The following is a 19050-nucleotide window of genomic DNA, read 5'->3' as shown; positions in this document are numbered from 1 at the left end:
AAGCAGTTTCGCCTGCATTTATGTTTTCTTGTCATTGCCTGTTTTCCCTATCCTGACCTTTTCTCCCATTTCCTACAGTCCCGTCTGCTATGGCTCACGTCCCTGTCTACTGTTCCTTGTAGTCTCGTCTCGTCAGCCCTGCTTCACCGCAATAGGACTCTTTCTCTACCCAGCTTCCACAGATTCCAATCCGGACCTGCCCCACTTGCCACAGCCTCCCTCAGCCCCAGGTTCCCAGCTACCAGCCAGAGCCCAGGTTTCTCAACTACCAGTACTAGTTTCCCCTGGCCTGCTTTAATAAATACCTAGTCCTATGGTGTCCCTGTCTCTTTGCTTCTGTGTCTCTGTATTTGGGCTCACCTGCTCTACCCACACGCAACAAGTCTCTTTCATCAGATTGGCCATTATCCAATGAGGATATGTGACACTGTGTCACAGTTATGGTGTGTCTTAACTAATAGGCAGACTGATCGATTTCTGCAACTGTGTTGCAAGTTATTTCTGTGACTATTTGTACAGACGTGCTGTTCTGTCATCACCAAGATCCCATTTGAATTTTGTTAATTTCATTCAGTGTTTAACTGGGTTGTACATTAGCCTCTGTAAAAAAAATTCCAGAGGCATTACTGAAGACCGCAACCTTTCAAAATATAATTTATCCCGTAAGGCCTATGAAGATCATCTCCATCCTCCACTAGTCCAACAGGATAATAACAGCTGTGTGTAGTTCTGTATTAGTGTAGTGCCTTTCTTTTTCCATCACTTTTCAGAGGTCAAATACTCCACGTCTTACTTTTATTTAATAGGAATACTGGAGGATGAAGATGACCCCTGTAGGACTTCAGGGAAATTCTACTAAATCCTTCAGGCCAACTAATGATCAGTAGCTATAACACTTTTAAATAATTTTAAAGATTTTTCAATGTGTTCGTTTTTTACTTTTGTTTCCATCTTGCCATTTCCCATACACGAGTCACACCCTAAACAACTGGACAAACATTGTGGATGATATTCTTTTAAAATTGACAGTGTGGGTTACATGTCTGCTGGTGAGTTTATTTAATAACTAACAGAGTTACATCTTCCTTTTACAAAATAATCTGTACAGACAGTGGACGGAAACATCTACGGGATGCTATGAACCTCATTATGCTGCATTTTTTCCTTACACTGAATTTTCAATAGATGGCTTATAAAATCAGATGGTATGGTTGATGTGTAGATGACTTAAAGGAAACCCTTCTAGATCTGACAGAAGTGAGGAGTCTTAGATACATCTACTGCACATTCTTCTGTTTTAGAAGAACTGACCACAATACAGTTCTGAGAGGGCACAGCTTGTGTTATCCAAGTTTGGTTTGCAGGAGGTGGAAAAAATAACAGGAACGCATTACAATCCAACGCTATCCAAAACAATACCACCACAAACTGTGGCTTCAAATACAATAGCTGAGTCAACCGCTCTCTGAGTCTAAACAAAAACTGATATAATAAGCAACAATTAGGACGTTTTTATTGAAAAGTGACTTTATTGAATGGGGATATAATAAAAAGAATGTCCACCCCTATTATGTCATGCAAAGGAGAGCAGAAAAGTAGGACACATGCATATTGTAATACAAAAATCTAGTTTGAAAATAGATGCACAGGTAATGTACTTTATATGCTCACTTCATAAAGTTTGATTCCTGAGAGGAATGTATTTTGTTTATGCTTGAGTTATCTGCACACTACCAGCCCAAAGCTGAATACATTTCAAACATGACACAAGAGTAACATTCAAATTTAAAATGCAGCAAGGTATTTATGCTCTGATTCTGCATGACCTCGACAACCTCTGAGTGACTGACTCATTTACTGCATAATGCCACATGGAACAAGACAATGTGATGGGCATACTGGGTAGCCGGACAGTGATTGAAGCATTTAATTTCCTGTTTCTGTCCTAAGCAAGGCACAACATCCCTAAAGGATTATGTCTGCTGTCTGTCGACTCAAAGTGTTTCATGATTGTCTGATAGAGATTTGTAAAAAGGATTTGAAGAGGGCAGGCATAGAAATATTCAGCAACTGGGATGCTATTTCATATCCAGCCTCGATGGTACCTCATCGAATTCATCAAATCATCTACTTTCACAATCACTCCTTCATTAGGCTCGTCATTCGTTTATACCAGCGGAAACGGGAATAAGAAATCACGTCGATCATGATATTTATGTGCTCAAGCTACACTTGGCATGAGATTTTAGCAGGCCTGAAATCATGCATTTTAAGTAGTGGCATGGTTAAAATGGAACAAAAGGGGAGTTGGTCATCCAAAGGCACAACTCTGACCATTTTCTTAAGCGGTAGGGTGTCCTTGTACCTCAAACGAGCACATTGTATTTTATAGAGAGGTGTGAAAGGTTTCTATGGAGGTTTTATTACTCATTTCCGGTGTTAAATTGTCATTGTGACTGTGATGGAGTAATTGTAACTGAAATGAATTCAAGCTGATCACAGCTGCAATTCTCTGTAAAGGGGGAACAGCCACATTTTAAGGAAAAAGGGATGAACAATGATACTGACATTTAGATTGAATCAATTTATGTATTATATATTGCCTATGATTTTTTCTTAACTCCACATAATTGACAAGTTAATTATGGTAAGTATAATGCAACATTTTTTTTTATATGTTCTTAGCAGCATAGGAATGTGTTGTCATCCAACACCGAACTGTCAGCGTGTGCTGTAATTTGCAGAGCAGAGACTCGAAATGGGCGGGATGGGGAATATACTTGTTTTCCACATGAGTGCTCCCCTTATTGGCGGTTACACTCCCCCCAGTCGTGCCTGCTTAGTCCCACCCACCTTCTGCAGGCTCAATGTGTCTGCCCATCAGGATATTAAATCTAATTTACTCCGTGTCCATGACGACTTTCAGCCGTCTAGGTTCACTGCGTCTGACCCCCAACACATGGAAGTGTCCACCCACTTGAGATTAAAGCCTATGCTATTTGGAGGTTTGCAGTCTGCAGAGATGCACGGTTGTGAATCAGAGCTTGGATTACACAAGTGGCAGCATCCTCTAATGGTTGTCTGTGACTAGTTAGAAGATGTCCCCTTTCTAATGACCCTTGATATTCTCCAGTGATCAAAATGTCCCTGCAGTCTGCCAAAAAACTTCTCATTCTATTCATGGCCTACCATCACTGCAACATTTCCTACATTGTGCATTCAAAGCAACACACTGAAAATAAATCCATAGCCTTTTGCCAGCTAAAGTGGGGTTACTCTGGTTTCTTCACTGAATACTTTGGTCCATAATGTCTTTTTTTTTATCTGCAGTCTTTTAATTCACTGCAGAGATCATCAACAGATTCATTTACAATTTCCTAACAACGCATCACATTCTCAGTGGTTGTCTTGTCTCTAATGGCCTCAGACTGCAATTCACTCAGTTGTAGTTTTGTTTTCTGATTGACAAGGAACATGAGATCCTTCTTTAAGATTTCACACCAATTTATGTAAAATTCTTATTTCTGTTATTTGAATATGCAGTGCACGTATTACTTCACAGAAAGTCTGCCAGGCCTTTTTTGTGGCCAGACTTTCTTGTGCAGAAGATAAAATACACTCGATTACTCACTTAAATTACTTACACACCCATGGTCCACCAACACAGGTGTTACTTATTTTGCCTAACAAAGACAAAGTCTATTGTCTGAGAACTGTGTGGGTGTATACAGACTGTGCATACAGTGATTTTATCTGGCCGTCCTGACCTTTTTTTATGCCTTTTCCCTTATAGACATTTTGACTTGTCATAGTAGGAAAGCACAGGTGTTACTGACATTAACAATACCTCTGTTTAAATGCCCCAGTAAACAATGACAGTGTGACAGTGAGCAACCATGAACAATAGCAGGGCACCGAAACTGAAGTAGCTAAATGGCAGTCAGCCATCATTAATTGTATTATTTACACCTGTGCTTTTCATATTGCAACATGTCAAAATGTCTTCCATAAAAAAAATTCCTGTTATCGGTTCATGAAGTTTGGTGACCTCACATATACGGTATGTCTACTCAACTTCAACCTGAGCAAAGTTCTAATTAGCCAGAATAAGTGAAAACACCTGTGTGGGTGTTTTCACCCATTTGGGGCTTTGGCAGTACGAGCACTACTCATTAAGTATACAACAGATCGAAATACATGGCGCACTGTGTTTTTTGATGGCTTTTTTGTTTTGTATTGGGTTTTTTTACTGTTTTTTTTTTCTTATTATTTTTCTTCTTATTATTTTTATATAGAGAGAGTGAGAGAAAAAGGGAGAGGGACTGACAGACAGACAGAGATGACCAGTAATTTCACTTGTTTATTACAATAGACTTAAATTAATTGAAATCCATGAGTGTGATTTTCATCCATCCAATTTTACTATCTTTTCAGACAGGAAAATAAGATGTCAAATTGGTGTAGCTGACAAAATCAGAGGATCGGAATGTGCAGCACAAAACTGAGCATGTATGTAAGCTATTGGGTCAAATGCTTCATGTCAGATCAAGTGGATAAAAGCCTGCGGACAATGTTACCCTTCAGAATAAGCATCAGATGCATGGCATGTCAGACATACTCTCCAACACATCATCTCACATGATCACACGCTCACTCACAAAAATTAACAGCCAGTACTTATTAGAGCAACTTTACAATATATAAAACAACCCCCCTCCTCTATGTCTGGCCCCTTCCATATATGTTAATCACATTGTTTACGTTTTAATCTGCTGATTTAAAGGCGTAGCTTGCCATCTGGAAAAGTGTGTGTGTGTGCATAGTATGTCTGGGCTAGCATTTGTCTGTTATGAAAAGTAAAAGTGTGTGTGTGTGTATGATGCAGATAACACAGTTTTTTAACCACAAGCCCAATGGCTGTTCTGCTATTTTTGCTTCCGCGCACATACTGTACAGACCACCTGACCCACATCGTAAGCTCGTTGGGGGGAAATGCATTAGCCATGGTCAAAAACACACACACGTACATGTCACTGTGGGTCAGTTGTCTCCGCTGACACACCACACGAGCCAAAATAAGAAGGCAGAGCTAAGGGAGTTTCTCAAACACTAATTTTTTTTTATATTTTCAGAGAAAATATATACATCCTTAATCTCCAAAAACTAATAACAATATTACACTAACTGAAAAACCACTTAGACAAATTCACTGCTATGTAATTAATTAATTACAAGACAAAGCGCCGTTTATCCAAACACACTTCTTCTGCTACAGTAAGCATTTGAGGCAATAAATTAATAATTTTTTGTGTTTTACATTTTTTTCTTTCATTGTTAATATTTTAATGATCTACAAATAGACCACATCTGTGTACAAGCAACACATTTTCATCCTATACACTCACAAATTCGAGTTTGTACATTACAAATTAGACTGAATGTCCATGTATCCTGTATTGTTGGTAGAATATCTTTATAATATTATATAATATATATTTTATAATAGAGCTGTTTTTATACATTATTACTGCAGCCTCAAACTGGTTTTTACCACATCATCATACAAACATATATCCCCAAAATCAACACTAATTGTCCTGTCACTCATTATCTCAAATGTTGTTCAGCTGCCACTCATACACAGCCTTTCCATTTCAGACTCTCAACTCATGTAAAGCAAAGTTAAGATGGCAGGCTTTTTATTGTAGCCCTACAGTGTAATTAACTGTCAACGCTTGGAAGATTGGTTTTGTTATGGAAGCACAGAGTCTGAACCATGCAGGAAAAGAAGCCTGTCTGTGCGACAATGGGACTAAAGAGTAAAGAGGAGCGTGACTTATAACAATATGATATTTAGAGATACAATCTCTTTTTCTATGCTGTGGTTTTTTGTTTTGTTTTTGGATAGATTTGCATGTATTATCTATCATTTTTGTAAAAAGGAGATTTTCTTTGGTCTATCAAAGGGGTAAAAAAACATCAAAGGACTAGTATATTCTAACTATTTGATATTACATCAGTCCATCTCTCATTATGTTTTGACTTCAGTGGCCCCACGCCAATTAATTTCAACTGAATATGTAAATCTTTAAAACTGTGTCGCAAATACATAATTTTTTTTAAAAAGGTGAAATACTTTCCTACTAAATGTTATTCAAACAGGACTGAATAGTGCATTTGTTGGTGACTATTTTAAGCTGAGAATTAATATGCATTTGGTGCTTTAGTGAGTATTTACAACAGCAGGATGGTGTCTGTGGGATTGAGTCAAAATAAACTACAGTGCCCATGTTAGTCAAGTCAAATAAAGTTAATTTATTTGTATAGGCCAATATCACTTTGCCTCAGGGGGCTTTACAATCTGTACAGCAATACAACATCCTCTGTCCTTAGACCCTTTATTTGAATAAGGAAAAACTAAAAAAGAACTAAATAAGAACTTTTAACAAAGAAAAATAATCAATGTAATGAAGAAGCATGTCACCCAGTTCAGCAGTGTGGCTCATTGATATTTTTAATTGTTTTTGGACAATAGAGGTCAGTGGCACAGGGCTTTGGCAGCACAAGCACGACTCATTAATAGGCTCAATTCATTGTTGGTTTTGGTCTTTTCATTGTTGACCATGAATATTTTAAACATTTTCTTCCTATATGTCCTGTTTGTGCTGTGCCAACCATGATTCCTTCCCATTAGGTCCTAAACTGCTAGCATCCCAGTCTGACATAATGTCTGTCAAAGTCTGTCGCCAGGGTTTTTGGTTTGGCACTGTCCTGGCTCTGACCTGGCACAGGTCTCTGAATGAGGGATTAGTCAGACACACCGATCCAAATAGTGCACCTCTGGTGAGAGTCTGTGCACATTAACATAAATTAATCTAGCAGACCAGTAAAATACTTGTTTCAACATATGATGTTTGCTTATGAAGTTAGACTTCCTTTCAAAGTGGATATGGCAATTTAGCTGTTCATGTTCATTGTCTTTGATGTCAACAATAGGTGAATGTGGTATTTTTGTTCAGAGCTTCTGGTAAGATAAGTTATTTAAACATTGTGAATACAGGCTCTCTGTATGCAGGCTGCTATAATAAACTTCTCCATCACAAAAGAATTATATAAAGGTTGAGAAGAAATGGGTAATGTAGTAATGGTTCGCTGGAAAGTGAAAATAAGTGCAGAGATCGGGGTGCTAGATTGGGCATTCATAGTTGTTTTTAACTTCAGTGAGTCACGATGAATTCTCAACTCAGTCGTCACTTAGCAAGAGGATTGTTGACTTTGAGTGATGCTTAAAGTTTTAGCTTAAGTTTATCTTATTTAAACATGAACGAAATTGAGGCTAACCAAAACAGAATGATTTTATTTACACACCACATTACGCTTATCTTCCTAATCCTAAACCTTAATCTTTACCATTTACATGTCTGTATGGCATAAAATATAGTATAGTAAGTATGTAAGTAGTATAGTAAGTATAGACTATACTTAACACTTACATACTATTTTCTCATGTTAAACTTAATGAACAGTATTTTTGGGGGGTTTATTTTACTAGATTTAGCCATCTCACCCTTGTGTAACCTCAACTGTGCTGCCTGGTGAAAGAGTGCAGGCTGCACCCCCTTCACCCAGCGCTCTCAGGTTCTGCCTGGCTAAACAGTGCATACCGTAATTCCCTTAAGCACTGCACAAAAACAGAATACACATACAAACCGACCAAGCAACCAACACACACACAACCAACCACTGCTCCTCCTGGGAACCAGATGAGAGTTGGATTAATACTACAAATCTGATATGAAAACTATAAAATTTTTACTTCCCAGAAATAAAATATGAATAAAATGATCGAGCCCTAATGTTGTCTTGCTTACTGACTGCAAAAAATATACAAATTATGGTTTTTATTTTATAGGGAAAAACTTGAGTTATTAGTTGACAAAACAACACTTAAATTCAACTTTCAGCTCACTTAAAAAAGGTATTATTTTCTTTTCAGAAAATATATTTTTGAAAATGTTTTCAGTAACCTGAACACAGTAACTAGTGTCAGAACTTCATTACTTTTATAAAATAAAGTGAAGGATGCTACATCTTAAATGTCAGAGCTCATAACTCTACAAATAGATTCACAGTCATTTTTAATGTTATGTTTTAGGTTATGGCAGCATTGCTTGAATGTAGATTTAGAGTTAAAGGAGATGCATGATGACATGGAGCAAAAATGATGAATTGGCCTTAAATCCAAACCATTTCAAGACCACGGCGAGCCTGCCAAGCTTCCAGTATGCCCTTGCTCTTAACTACTGTTGCAGAATTTCCCTTAATGATATACTACATTGCAGATCATAGTCTTGTATAAGCTGGCAGCTATAGTGTTACATCAAACTGTTTGTTTAGTAAAAAACCTTTTTTGCATTCTTCCACAGTGCTGGGTTACATAAGAAGTGGACTGAAGACTAACAGACAAATGACAAAGATGCCAGGTTGAATAAGAAACAGTGATGTCTGAGTAAAACAGAGAGAGGGGACTGAATAGAAACACAGGTGCGAGGTAAAAGGCTCAAGGATATTTAGAAACACATGAATAATCAGTGTGAAAGGAACACCCAAAATAAACGCACTGAACAGACATACAAGGCAAGGAGGGAAAGAGAGAGATAGAGAGAGAGACAGAGAGAGAGAGAGAGAGAAAGGATGGACACACAGAGTGATATTGTAATGAATGGGATTTTGGTGATATCCATGTTAGTGCATGCCATGGTGCAGCAGTGCCTCCATGGCCTACATTCTGCCAGCTGGCCTGGCAACACACAAGTGCATGCATGAGTATGCAACCCCCACCTACACACACACACACACACACACACACACACACACACACACACACACACACACACACACACACACACACGGAACGGATCAGATGAGACAGTAGTGGGGCAGTATTGCCACTCGGAAAAATGAAAACATTCTAAATCCATTAATACAGACGAGCATGCTGTTTTTCTTTCTTTTTTTTTATTAATGAACTTCCTCTACTGCTCTATCTCAGCACCGGTATTGCTAAATTTGTGTTACACATAAATACATTCCAGCCTATCAGCACACAGCTAAAAGAACTATACTTGCTTGTGTAACCCTTGCGTATAAGTTAGGATCTCCTCATGAGAGCCACGTAATGGTTTCCTGCTGGCTGAGTCTTGTCTAATCTGATACCCCTGTCCCAGTTCCATCCACAGAAGCATAAAACTAATTTTAAAGTTGCATGAGGCAGATTAGCCTAGTTCAGCCAAGCAGTGTAAATTGGGATGGGTAAGCTGACGTCTTATGATATCACCGTCATTCTCATAACCCAGAATGGAACTATGTGGATAAGCAAAGGGAAAGTCAAAGGTGCCCCTGCTCTTAACTACTGTTGGGATTTTAGGAGTGAGAAAAAGTGCATGTATGTGCATGTCACCGTGTGCTGATGTGAAATGTTTGTGTATGTGTATGTGTGAGTGTGTGTGTGTGTGTGTACAAAAAGATGGGGTCATAGTGTAAGTAATCCACTGAATGGGTAAGCTAAGCTCCTTAAGGGGTCTTCCGTGGAGAGAGATTAAAAGTAATGTCGGCAACAATAAAAAAAAAAAAAAATATATATATATATATATATATATATAACATAAAAAAGAAATACGAAGATGGAAGAAGATATGGGAGAAAAAGTGAACAAGAACATGGAAAAAATAAAGTGAAACAGTGAAGAAAAAAGGGAGTGTGCAAAAGACAAAAAAGAGGTGATAACACATTCCTGCAGCATCCTTAAAATAAAACAAACCACTTCCGTCCACTGCTCTGCGATGCAACATGCAACTTCTAAAATGCATTCATGTGCAGCAAGTAGAGTCAAGTATGATAACACAAACATAGTACTCACCTAGTCTAGGCTGCCCTTATGGCTGGCACAGAGTAGCATAACTCCAACACACACACCACCACCACCACCAACGTGAAACTACGAGTGAGTGCACACACATAAGTAGGAAGAGAAGGAACGGGCACACTCGAAGGTGCAGAGAAGAAAAATAGATTTCCAAACAAATGTGTCACTGTGTGTATGTGTGTGTGCGTGTGTGTATGTGTGTGTATGTGTGTGAGCTGAGTGGGTGTGTATCTGTGTATGTGTGAGGGGAGATCCACTCCAGCAGCGAACGGTATGGGAGAGCTCCGTCTCTCTCTGGCAACTGTGACGCGTCAGGCTTTCGTCCAGACCCCTCCCTCCCTCCCACTCTCTTTCTCTCTCTCTCTCTCTCTCTCTCTCTGTCTTTCCCTTATTCGCTCTTCCAAACCCTCTCTCTTTCCCTCTCTTAATCCCTCGCTTCCCCAGTCGCCCCACCTCCCGACCCAAACACCGATAGAGACTTAAAGCTGCGAGCCTGGCACAATCCAGGCACACATACACAAACATGGCATGTTCGTACTCAAGTTACACATTTTCCACTTTTAAAAGATTTAGGTAAGTTTGACTCTCAAACACCGCTGATTGGCCATCAGACTCCTATTCTGTGTGGCAAATTCAAACTGTCCTCTTATCTGTTTACACAGTTTGGATTTCATTCTTTTGTACACTGTTATTATTATTTGGCTTTATTTATTCAGGAAATATCATTGAGATCAAGATCTTTTTTGCGAGAGAGCCCTGAGAACAGTTCACAAATATACACAAAGGCAGTTCATTCTAGGTAAGTAAGGTTGTAAGGTGCAGAGTACCCAGTCTTCCCCAGTTCAGCGTCTGTATGAGGAACTTCTAGCGTCAACCTGCCCTGTGATCTGGTGTCATGGTTATTAGCTCTGAGCTCAACTAAGGATGTTAAAAAACTCCACAACTTAGATAGCAAGGCCTTATAAATGAAGACACAGGTATGTTGGTGCCTTTTAGATGTCAGACCTCTGACCTACTCATATGACAGTGGTGAGTGTGATAGCTGTCTCATGTAATTAATTGAATGGTACTCTTGTCATAGCGTCCAGTGGTTTAAGGGTTGTGGCAGCAGCATGAGCATAGAGGATGGATGTGGAAAGTGTGGTAGATTACATAACATGTTTTCTGTTTTGAAAAGAGAAACGAGCTCTGTTGCGGTACAAGAATCCAATTTCAATTTTTTTAGTTTTGATTGAGATGTTCAACATGAGTTGTAAAGGACAATCTGCTGTCTAACCAAAGTCATAAGTATTTATAGTGCTGTACTGAGTCAATTAGTTCTCCATTTAAAGTATGGATAGGTGTGGGAACATCAATGGTTTGCGCTCTTGTGAAATGCACACATTTAGTCTTTTTTTGAGTTTAGAACAAGGTTTACATCAAACAGAGAAATCTGTAGGTCATCAAAAGCAGACTGTGACCTGGAGAGGGCCTGGTCTATGTTAAGCCAATGGCATAAATTATGCTATCATCCGCATAAAAATGGACATTACAGTGCAGTGTGGAAAATAAATGTTATTTATGTATAGAGTAAATAGCAAGGGGCCTAATACTGATCCTTGAGGGACACCACTCCTTTGTTCCCATGTCTTCTTTACATCAATAGGGCTGGGTATTGTAAGAAAAATCAGTGACACAATACTGATACCAAAACAATACATTTTTGATACCTATCTTTAACACTTTTTTTGAATTTTGTCTAAATAAAATATGGTCTAAAGATGGAAACATGTCCTGATTCAAATGAGGCAATATCTGATTGAAGAATAAATAAACAGGCATCAGAATCTGACCAAGCATTCAATGCAAACATTTTCCACATTTTGATACTCATTACTACTTACAACTTTCAGTTCGTATTGTATATTTATGTTTGATAATCTGTCCTAAATATCAGTGTTCAATCTGATGAAATTAAGTTAACCATACTTACTGGTGGTGTGGAAGTTGTGTTGGGTGGGCACTTTGAGATGCTTCTTCTTCCCCAGCTCTTCCCCAAGTAGGTAGTACCATCCTTGAACCGCCTATAGCACGCACACAAAGAGTGACTATGTATATGTGTGTGTATGTGTGTGTGTGTGTGTGTGTATCATGCGCGCTCACTCATGTATGCATGAGTGCTGACTTCAAGCTTGGAGATTCAACTTAATGAAAACTAAATTTAAAAGACAATCCTCTATGTGAGAGCATAAACAGAAACACACACACACACACTTACACGCAGGAAAGGATATACACACTCACAAACACACACACACACACACAGACCTAATTTGCTTGCCCCTCCAGGGCAGCAAACACTGAACATACACACACTCACTGCTCTCAATGCTTTAGCTTATAGCTTATTCCAGCAGCTGATGCCCCCACTTCTGCACTTCTGCCTTGTGAGCCAGATGGTATGTGTGTTTGTGTGGAAATGTATGCGTGTGTGTGTGTGTGTGTGTTATGTGTTTGTGACTGTGTGTTACATAAAGCTATGCTATGCTGGCTGTGGCAGAGGTGGTCTGATTTGTAATCTGAATGATGTGGACACAGTCTCGCAAACAAGGACATGACAAAACTGTTGTAAGCTCGCCATTTTTTTACTCTGTGTTGCACAGTTATTACAGCACACAAACACAAACACACACACACACACACACACACACTGTCAGCCCATTCTTTTGTACTAAATAATGTGATGCCATGGACAGTGACAATAATCTCCGTTTTAAAAGCATCTTATCTGAGTGGACAGATTTCTGCAGGCTGTGGTACAAGGGGGGGGCGGGAAGGGGAGGGGGGGGGGGGCTTGTATAGAAGAAGGGGGAGGGGAGGGCATATGTTCTGAAAGTCAGGGAGGGATTTACGCCATCGTTCAATATTACCCTGCACATGTGACAAAGAGGGACAGAGTGGGGCAAAAAGAGCGGTAAGTCAGGAGGGAAACAGATGAGAGAGGTGGAAAGAGAAAGCGGGGGATGAGAGAGAAGTAAAAAGCACAAAGTGGCAAAAGGGTGAAAACAAATGACAAGATGTGACAGGCAAGCAAAGCAGGTAACAAAAATAACACTCAACAGCTCCAAATGCGTCTGAAATAAAAACAAGAACAAAGAGGAGGGAAACAGAAAAGTATGGGCTCATAGGGAGATAACAGAGGAGAATAACGGATATGCTGAGGGGATCAAGAGACATAACTCCCTGTGACTCAAGCTAAATCTCCTTTATTAGCATATTAAGCCAATTAAATATTCATTTGGATAAATGTTAGAGGAAGGAAGCCTCACTAAAATCTACTTTCTTTCCGTTGTTTGTTTTCCTCTCTGGTGTGGATGTTAATTGAAGCTACAAAGAGATTTATTGGGCTTGTAGAGAGAACAAGTTTCCTAAATGTGCAGCAGTGTTCATGCTTGTTTTCCTAATTCTATTCCTAATCTGGTAACTTCTCAAAGAACAACTTTAATTATAGTAATAATAAAAATACCAACAATGTCTTTTAGCGAATTCAGTCACCACTTTTAATGTTGTTCAAACTGACAGGTTTAGCTCATAAGCAGAGATTTTTTTTTAAGCCTCAACAATCAATCAAAACAGTCAAAAGGTGAAGCCAAAAAAGAGACTGTATTTTTACTATAGATTGGTTCTGCATTAGACCATTATGTCATGAGGAAACGTATATTTTCTTCTTCACATAGAGCTCAGATTTTAGTGGTCACCAGGGCAAAGTACTCCACTGGAGAAGAGCAGACGAATGTGAACAACTGATCCGCAATTACAAAAACAGAAGACAAAACCTATAATTCATGGATGAAAGTTTTTCAACTTTTTCTGAGGGGTTTTGTCATCAGTGCTGTAACCATATGAGCATACGTATTTCCTGTTGTTTTCTCTATACACAAGGCAAAAGGCAAGGTTTGCTCCTTCATGTACTCATTCCAAAAGTTTGACAGTAGATTTGACAGGACATAGCACTAATTGCATACTTATCATATGCCATAAAAGCAAATCATTTTTCCCCATAACCTTACGCGGTCTTAAAAGTACACATAAATACTTGCTTTTTGATGTAATAATGTTTAAACATTACATTACATACCAAACATCTGCAGCGGTTACCACTAAAACGTGGACTTTCCCTTTTTTTATGTGAATATGTGGTATACTGCAGGAGGAAAATATGCACATCTGCAAAGGCAGAGTGAAGACAGTTGGATAAATTAGAGCTGAATAATTAAACAGTGAAAGGAAAGAGCTAAGAAAAGCAGTTATGGGGATATACCGTACAGCGGAAAGAGAAGCCATTACTTCTAACTCAGCCGAAGAGCAACACTGAACTCTTGGACTTTGCATTTATCTGCTATCACCTGGGACAGTTTGGGGAGAAAGACTTAGGGCATGTGTTCCTCTATTATGATGCAGGTGTGTGGGAAGAAGTGGTGTCACACTGTGCGTGTCTGTATTTGTGTGTTTTTTCAGTGTCTGTCCTTTCCCTCATTGTCTGGCAAGTATTCGGCAATTAAATGTCTAACAAGAAAGGCCCCATCTGTGTTTTGGTTTTTTTTTGTATCAATGAGCATATTCACATCAGCTAGCCAAACGTATGTGTGATGAGAAGAGAGTGTGCTGTGTTTTTGACGGCTCAAAAACAAGCTGATAAAAGGGACTGAGTTTGCACTTGTGTCTTGCGATAGAAAACAAAAAAGCAAGTTTTGTTGTTATTGCAGTCTCGGTGATGTCAAAGGTCACCCCAAGATAACCTTTTTTTTCTTTTAAGAAGCAATGCTGTTCATATTATGGCCATACAGTCTTTAAGATTTACCATACTTCTATTCCCAGTGAAAGTATTTGCACTTTTATTGTGATTTAAAATTCACAAAACACAAGACATTAGGTTCAGTGACACTTTAATAAGGAATGTGTGTCTGTTTGTGTATGTGACCCATAACATTTCAGTCAAGGGAGTGACTCGAAATTATGTTTCACTCTAGTGTCTGGAGGCAACGTGGCTGTGCTGTAACACTGGTGAGTGTTTCCTCTAAACTATTAAGGTCATTGGAATTCATTCACACTGACCTAAAATCTTAGATTCATGGTCTAATGGTTGAACACACATAGACAAAGAGAGGGAGGGTAAAAGTTGAAATGGGAGCTAAGCACACTGTTTACAGAAAGTCTTTATACCTTTAATCTCTGTGTTAAAACTCACCTTGTCTGGGTCCATAAGTGAGCGTACACCAAAGCTCATGCAACCCAGCAGCACACTCATCCTATTGATACAGAGACAGAGACAGACAGAGAGAATAAATGAGTAGGATAAAAATCAATTAATACCCCTAAGTAAAGCCAATGCATTATCTAACTCTGGTCTGACATCTGAAATGTGTTTTTATTCTCCAAAAGCCTTAAATCCAACAGACCTAAAAACTTATATAACATAATAAATGTGATGTTATCTAAAATTTTAGTTTTGTATCCTGGGGTCAGATTTTGTCAAATATAATCTTGTCCCACATTACCGTAAAGACACAAAAGAAATAGGGCCAGATTGACCCATTGGGTGAAATCAGTGTTATCTGAAGCATAATAAACCATAACGAAGATCAACAAAACAAAAATAAAAAGTATAAAGCAATAAAAATGCGATTCTTGGGAAATATTTTCATGAATAACTTAGCATACTAACATTGGACACATACGTATATTACCGGAGTTATGGGCATGTGTGTGTGTGTGATGGTAGTGCCGGCGGAGGGGTTGGATGATGTTTAATTATGCATACATGAGAAAAACAGTTTTCGACAACCTCCCAGCTGGACAGGACTAGTGCAGCTGCTGATGCTGTTTTGAGGGCAAACTGGCCGTCAGCACAAATGAACACCTGAAATGTTTCTTGGCTCCATTTGGTGGAATGAGCCAGTGACCGAAAACGCTCAGCTGTGTTGACACTATGTCATAAAGACACTATTAAGTTATAATAGCCCACTCTACCAGAACTTCCCCATTGGAAAGTCCCACAAAATTTTCAGCCATGCATCACCACAAGAGAAGACTATTGCTTATATATATATATATATATATATATTGCTTATAATATTTATAGCCACTTGTTACATTAGTAAAGAATCATTTCTGTGCACATTTATATTTACATTTAGTCATTTTGCAGAGGCTTTTATCCAAGTATCCTAAGCAACTTACAAGCAGGACAAGACAAACAAGCTGACTAAATGCAATAAGAAAGAGCACCAGACATAAGTTTTTTGTTGTTTTTTTTGTTTTTGTTCTTGTTTTTATGAAAGTAAGAAACAACTGGAAGTAGACAAGTGAATAATAAATATCATTAAAAAAAACAAGAAAGTAGTGCAACAATCAACAAATTCCAAAAAGATAATGGGCCTCAGGTGTTGAGGTGTTCACGGAAGAGCTGAGTTTTCAGGATTTTCTCGAATACACCGAGGGAGTCAGCAGACCGTGTGGAGCTCATTCCACCATTGTGGAATCACAAACAAAAATAGTCTGGATCACGGTGCGTAGGCTCAACCTTCAGCTGCTGAGAAAATTCCTCAGTTTTTCTTGCCTTTGCAGTGCACAGTGTAACTCCTTTACTCTTTATGAGGCCTGGGCTCCCTTCAGGTTCAACTCCAAAACTCCTCCACCACTCCACTCTTTAAAACGCCTGCTGTTCCCCATTTGTGGCGCAGGTTGCTTGTTATCATTAGCCCGCACTTCTTTACAAATCCCAAAATGAGGTTGCAATGAGTCACTTGAGCCAGTCGAGGTAAACCCTGCTCGAGGTACTGTTCATCTTATTTCCAGCATTTTGGTTTCCTTTAATGTCGGACTGAGATGCTCTTAGTATCAAGTACTTCAACACCTTAATTATCTCCATGAGCTGTGTGTCACAGCCACTACTGCTGCAACCCTTAAACCCTACCACACAACCCTGACAAAATGTGCCTCACAGTTTGAAAACTGCTGATCTAAGGTAAAGACTCTAATCATGTTCTATGGTTCCTTGACGATTTATGTTGATTTATCAGAGTGAATGATTTACCAGAGCCTCTGACTAACCTTTGTCATTACAACTAAATACGGATTCTGTACTATGGGCCATTTGCCAGGTGCATTTACTCTCAGTCTCCCACAGGATTGCCCCACACTCCATGAGCTCTGTACCCTTTTTCCACCTCCTCCACTGAAAGCTACACTGCACACTGTATGCCGACTTGAATATTAATGGTCCAGTTATTTTTATGTTTGTCTGTGAAACTATCTGTGAGAAATAAATAACATAAGTAAAACATTAATAAGTATAACTGCGACAGTATATTCAAAGGAGTCTTTGCTGCAGTGATACAGTATAAAGTTTTTTGTTTCCTCTTCAAAGTTGTATGGTCAAACACTGATTAAACACTATAAAGCCTTGAGGCTGCCACTGCTGTGGATAAACACTTCTGTGAAGCTGGCAGCAGTCCAAATAAGACAAATTTGGTCAAATGTGGATCTTTTGCAGATAAGAATAAGAGATTACTGAATCACAGTGGAAATAAAAACATACAAAACCCTTATGCATACAAGCATTATAGATAGTGTGTGATACTCCATTTTCAACCGAATTTAATCTATGATAAGTTTTAACATTCCATTGTTGTATATTATTATAAGCAGTAATAATTGTATGTTTGTGGATAAATGGTGCTGGGAATGCCCAATGACTGGCTGGAGTTGTCATTTAAGTGAGGGTCTAGTTTTAGGGCACACTGTGTCCATACATCACTGTATGAGCTGGGTTTGGCTACAGCAGCACTTTGGCCAATGTTCTGTGGTGTTAAAGAGGATTTGCTGAAGAGGCTCTGCCTCGCACATCTTTATAGCACCACAGCAGGAGAGAGCGTTCAATAAGCATCTTTTCATGACATTTCAGGCTGGACTTTATTTTAAATTGCTTCTGAGAAGAACACGGGTGGCAGAGGGTAAAGATCACCTCTCAACGGGACCATGTGTTCAATTGCTGGTAGTCGTACTTCCAATTGACCACATTTACATATGAGAAAGCCCATAAGGATTCTTGTTCTTTTTTGCTGCATTTCTCCATAGGCACCTTTATGCATTTTTAAAGACCTATGCTGCTTCTACAGCATATACTGGCATGCACAGTGCTAATAAGACAACATCTTGCACTATGCGGGGCACTTTGTACAGCCCAGTATTTGAACACTTCATCAATATCAATGCTCCTACATTAAAATCTTGTCTACAGAGCAAAATTCTAGCAGTATCTGGATCTCCACATAACTATTATGTCAGTGCTTGTAACAGACCTTACTTCTCAATGATAACATTCTGGTTTCTGTATGCTTAATGGATTTTTATAGAGTTCCTTGAAGGAACAAGATGCCAACAATTTTCCCTGCATTTCAGACTTGCTGCTATTGTGTACAATACTGTCACTCGCTTTGCTTTCAGAGGTGTAGCAGTTTCAGAGTTTACAGATGTCATAAACACAACACTATTCAACACAGGGTCCACACAAATTATTTTAAAGTGCAACAATGTGAATATTACTTTGAATGTGTGCTATCCTTGGGTCAATGAAAGTGGACTTATTCAACAGGTTGTGGTCTCAAGGACTTTTCCTTGAGCTACTCCAGAATAAAGCTTTCGATGGTCAGATTACTGCTTTTCATCTGAGGTGATAGATGCCGTCCTGGTTTATTGTACAGTAAAAGGCTACAAAAATACCTTTTGCTTGAGCATCTGGGAATCCATGGCCGTGTGTGAATTGGCTCTGTGTGGATTTGTTAAATACATTTGTTTGCAACATTACCTTCATTCTGAGCCATTCTGCAGAGAGAAAATAGGAGCATGTAAGAGTCTACCTCTTTCATCTTGTAGTTAATTAATACCTATTGCCAGAAGGAGGGCTGCGTGTCCACTGCTTTTAATAAATCAAGTTCTTCAGCAAGCTACACTTGGAATATTATCAGCATAATAAGAAGACTAAACCAATATACAACAGGCATATAGTGCATCTGGCAAACATATAAGTATATTGCTTTCCAGATTTGTACTACTATTGGAAATATTTATTAATACTGGCTTTT

General features: G+C 38.9%; 1 protein-coding gene across 4 annotated transcripts in view; it reads right to left on the bottom strand.

The window, feature by feature from the left end:
- rgs3a (regulator of G protein signaling 3a) overlaps positions 1–19050 on the bottom strand; it is a 158261-nt gene that overhangs the window by 114564 nt on the left and 24647 nt on the right. For 2 of the 4 annotated variants that reach the window (XM_042394479.1, XM_042394480.1), the window contains 2 exons: positions 15153–15213; positions 11898–11988 (listed from right to left, as the gene is read on the bottom strand). In XM_042394479.1, the coding sequence (XP_042250413.1) occupies positions 11898–11988; positions 15153–15213 (152 nt within the window). Of the gene's footprint in view, positions 1–9919; positions 10131–11897; positions 11989–12284; positions 12390–15152; positions 15214–19050 lie in introns of those variants that run through there. The other 2 variants (XM_042394483.1, XM_042394482.1) reach the window with 2 other exon arrangements.

Source organism: Thunnus maccoyii, chromosome 19 (assembly GCF_910596095.1).
Source record: "Thunnus maccoyii chromosome 19, fThuMac1.1, whole genome shotgun sequence".
Lineage (NCBI taxonomy): Eukaryota > Metazoa > Chordata > Actinopteri > Scombriformes > Scombridae > Thunnus > Thunnus maccoyii.
Note: the sequence above shows the minus strand (reverse complement) of the source record. Positions and strands in the feature narration are given on the sequence as shown.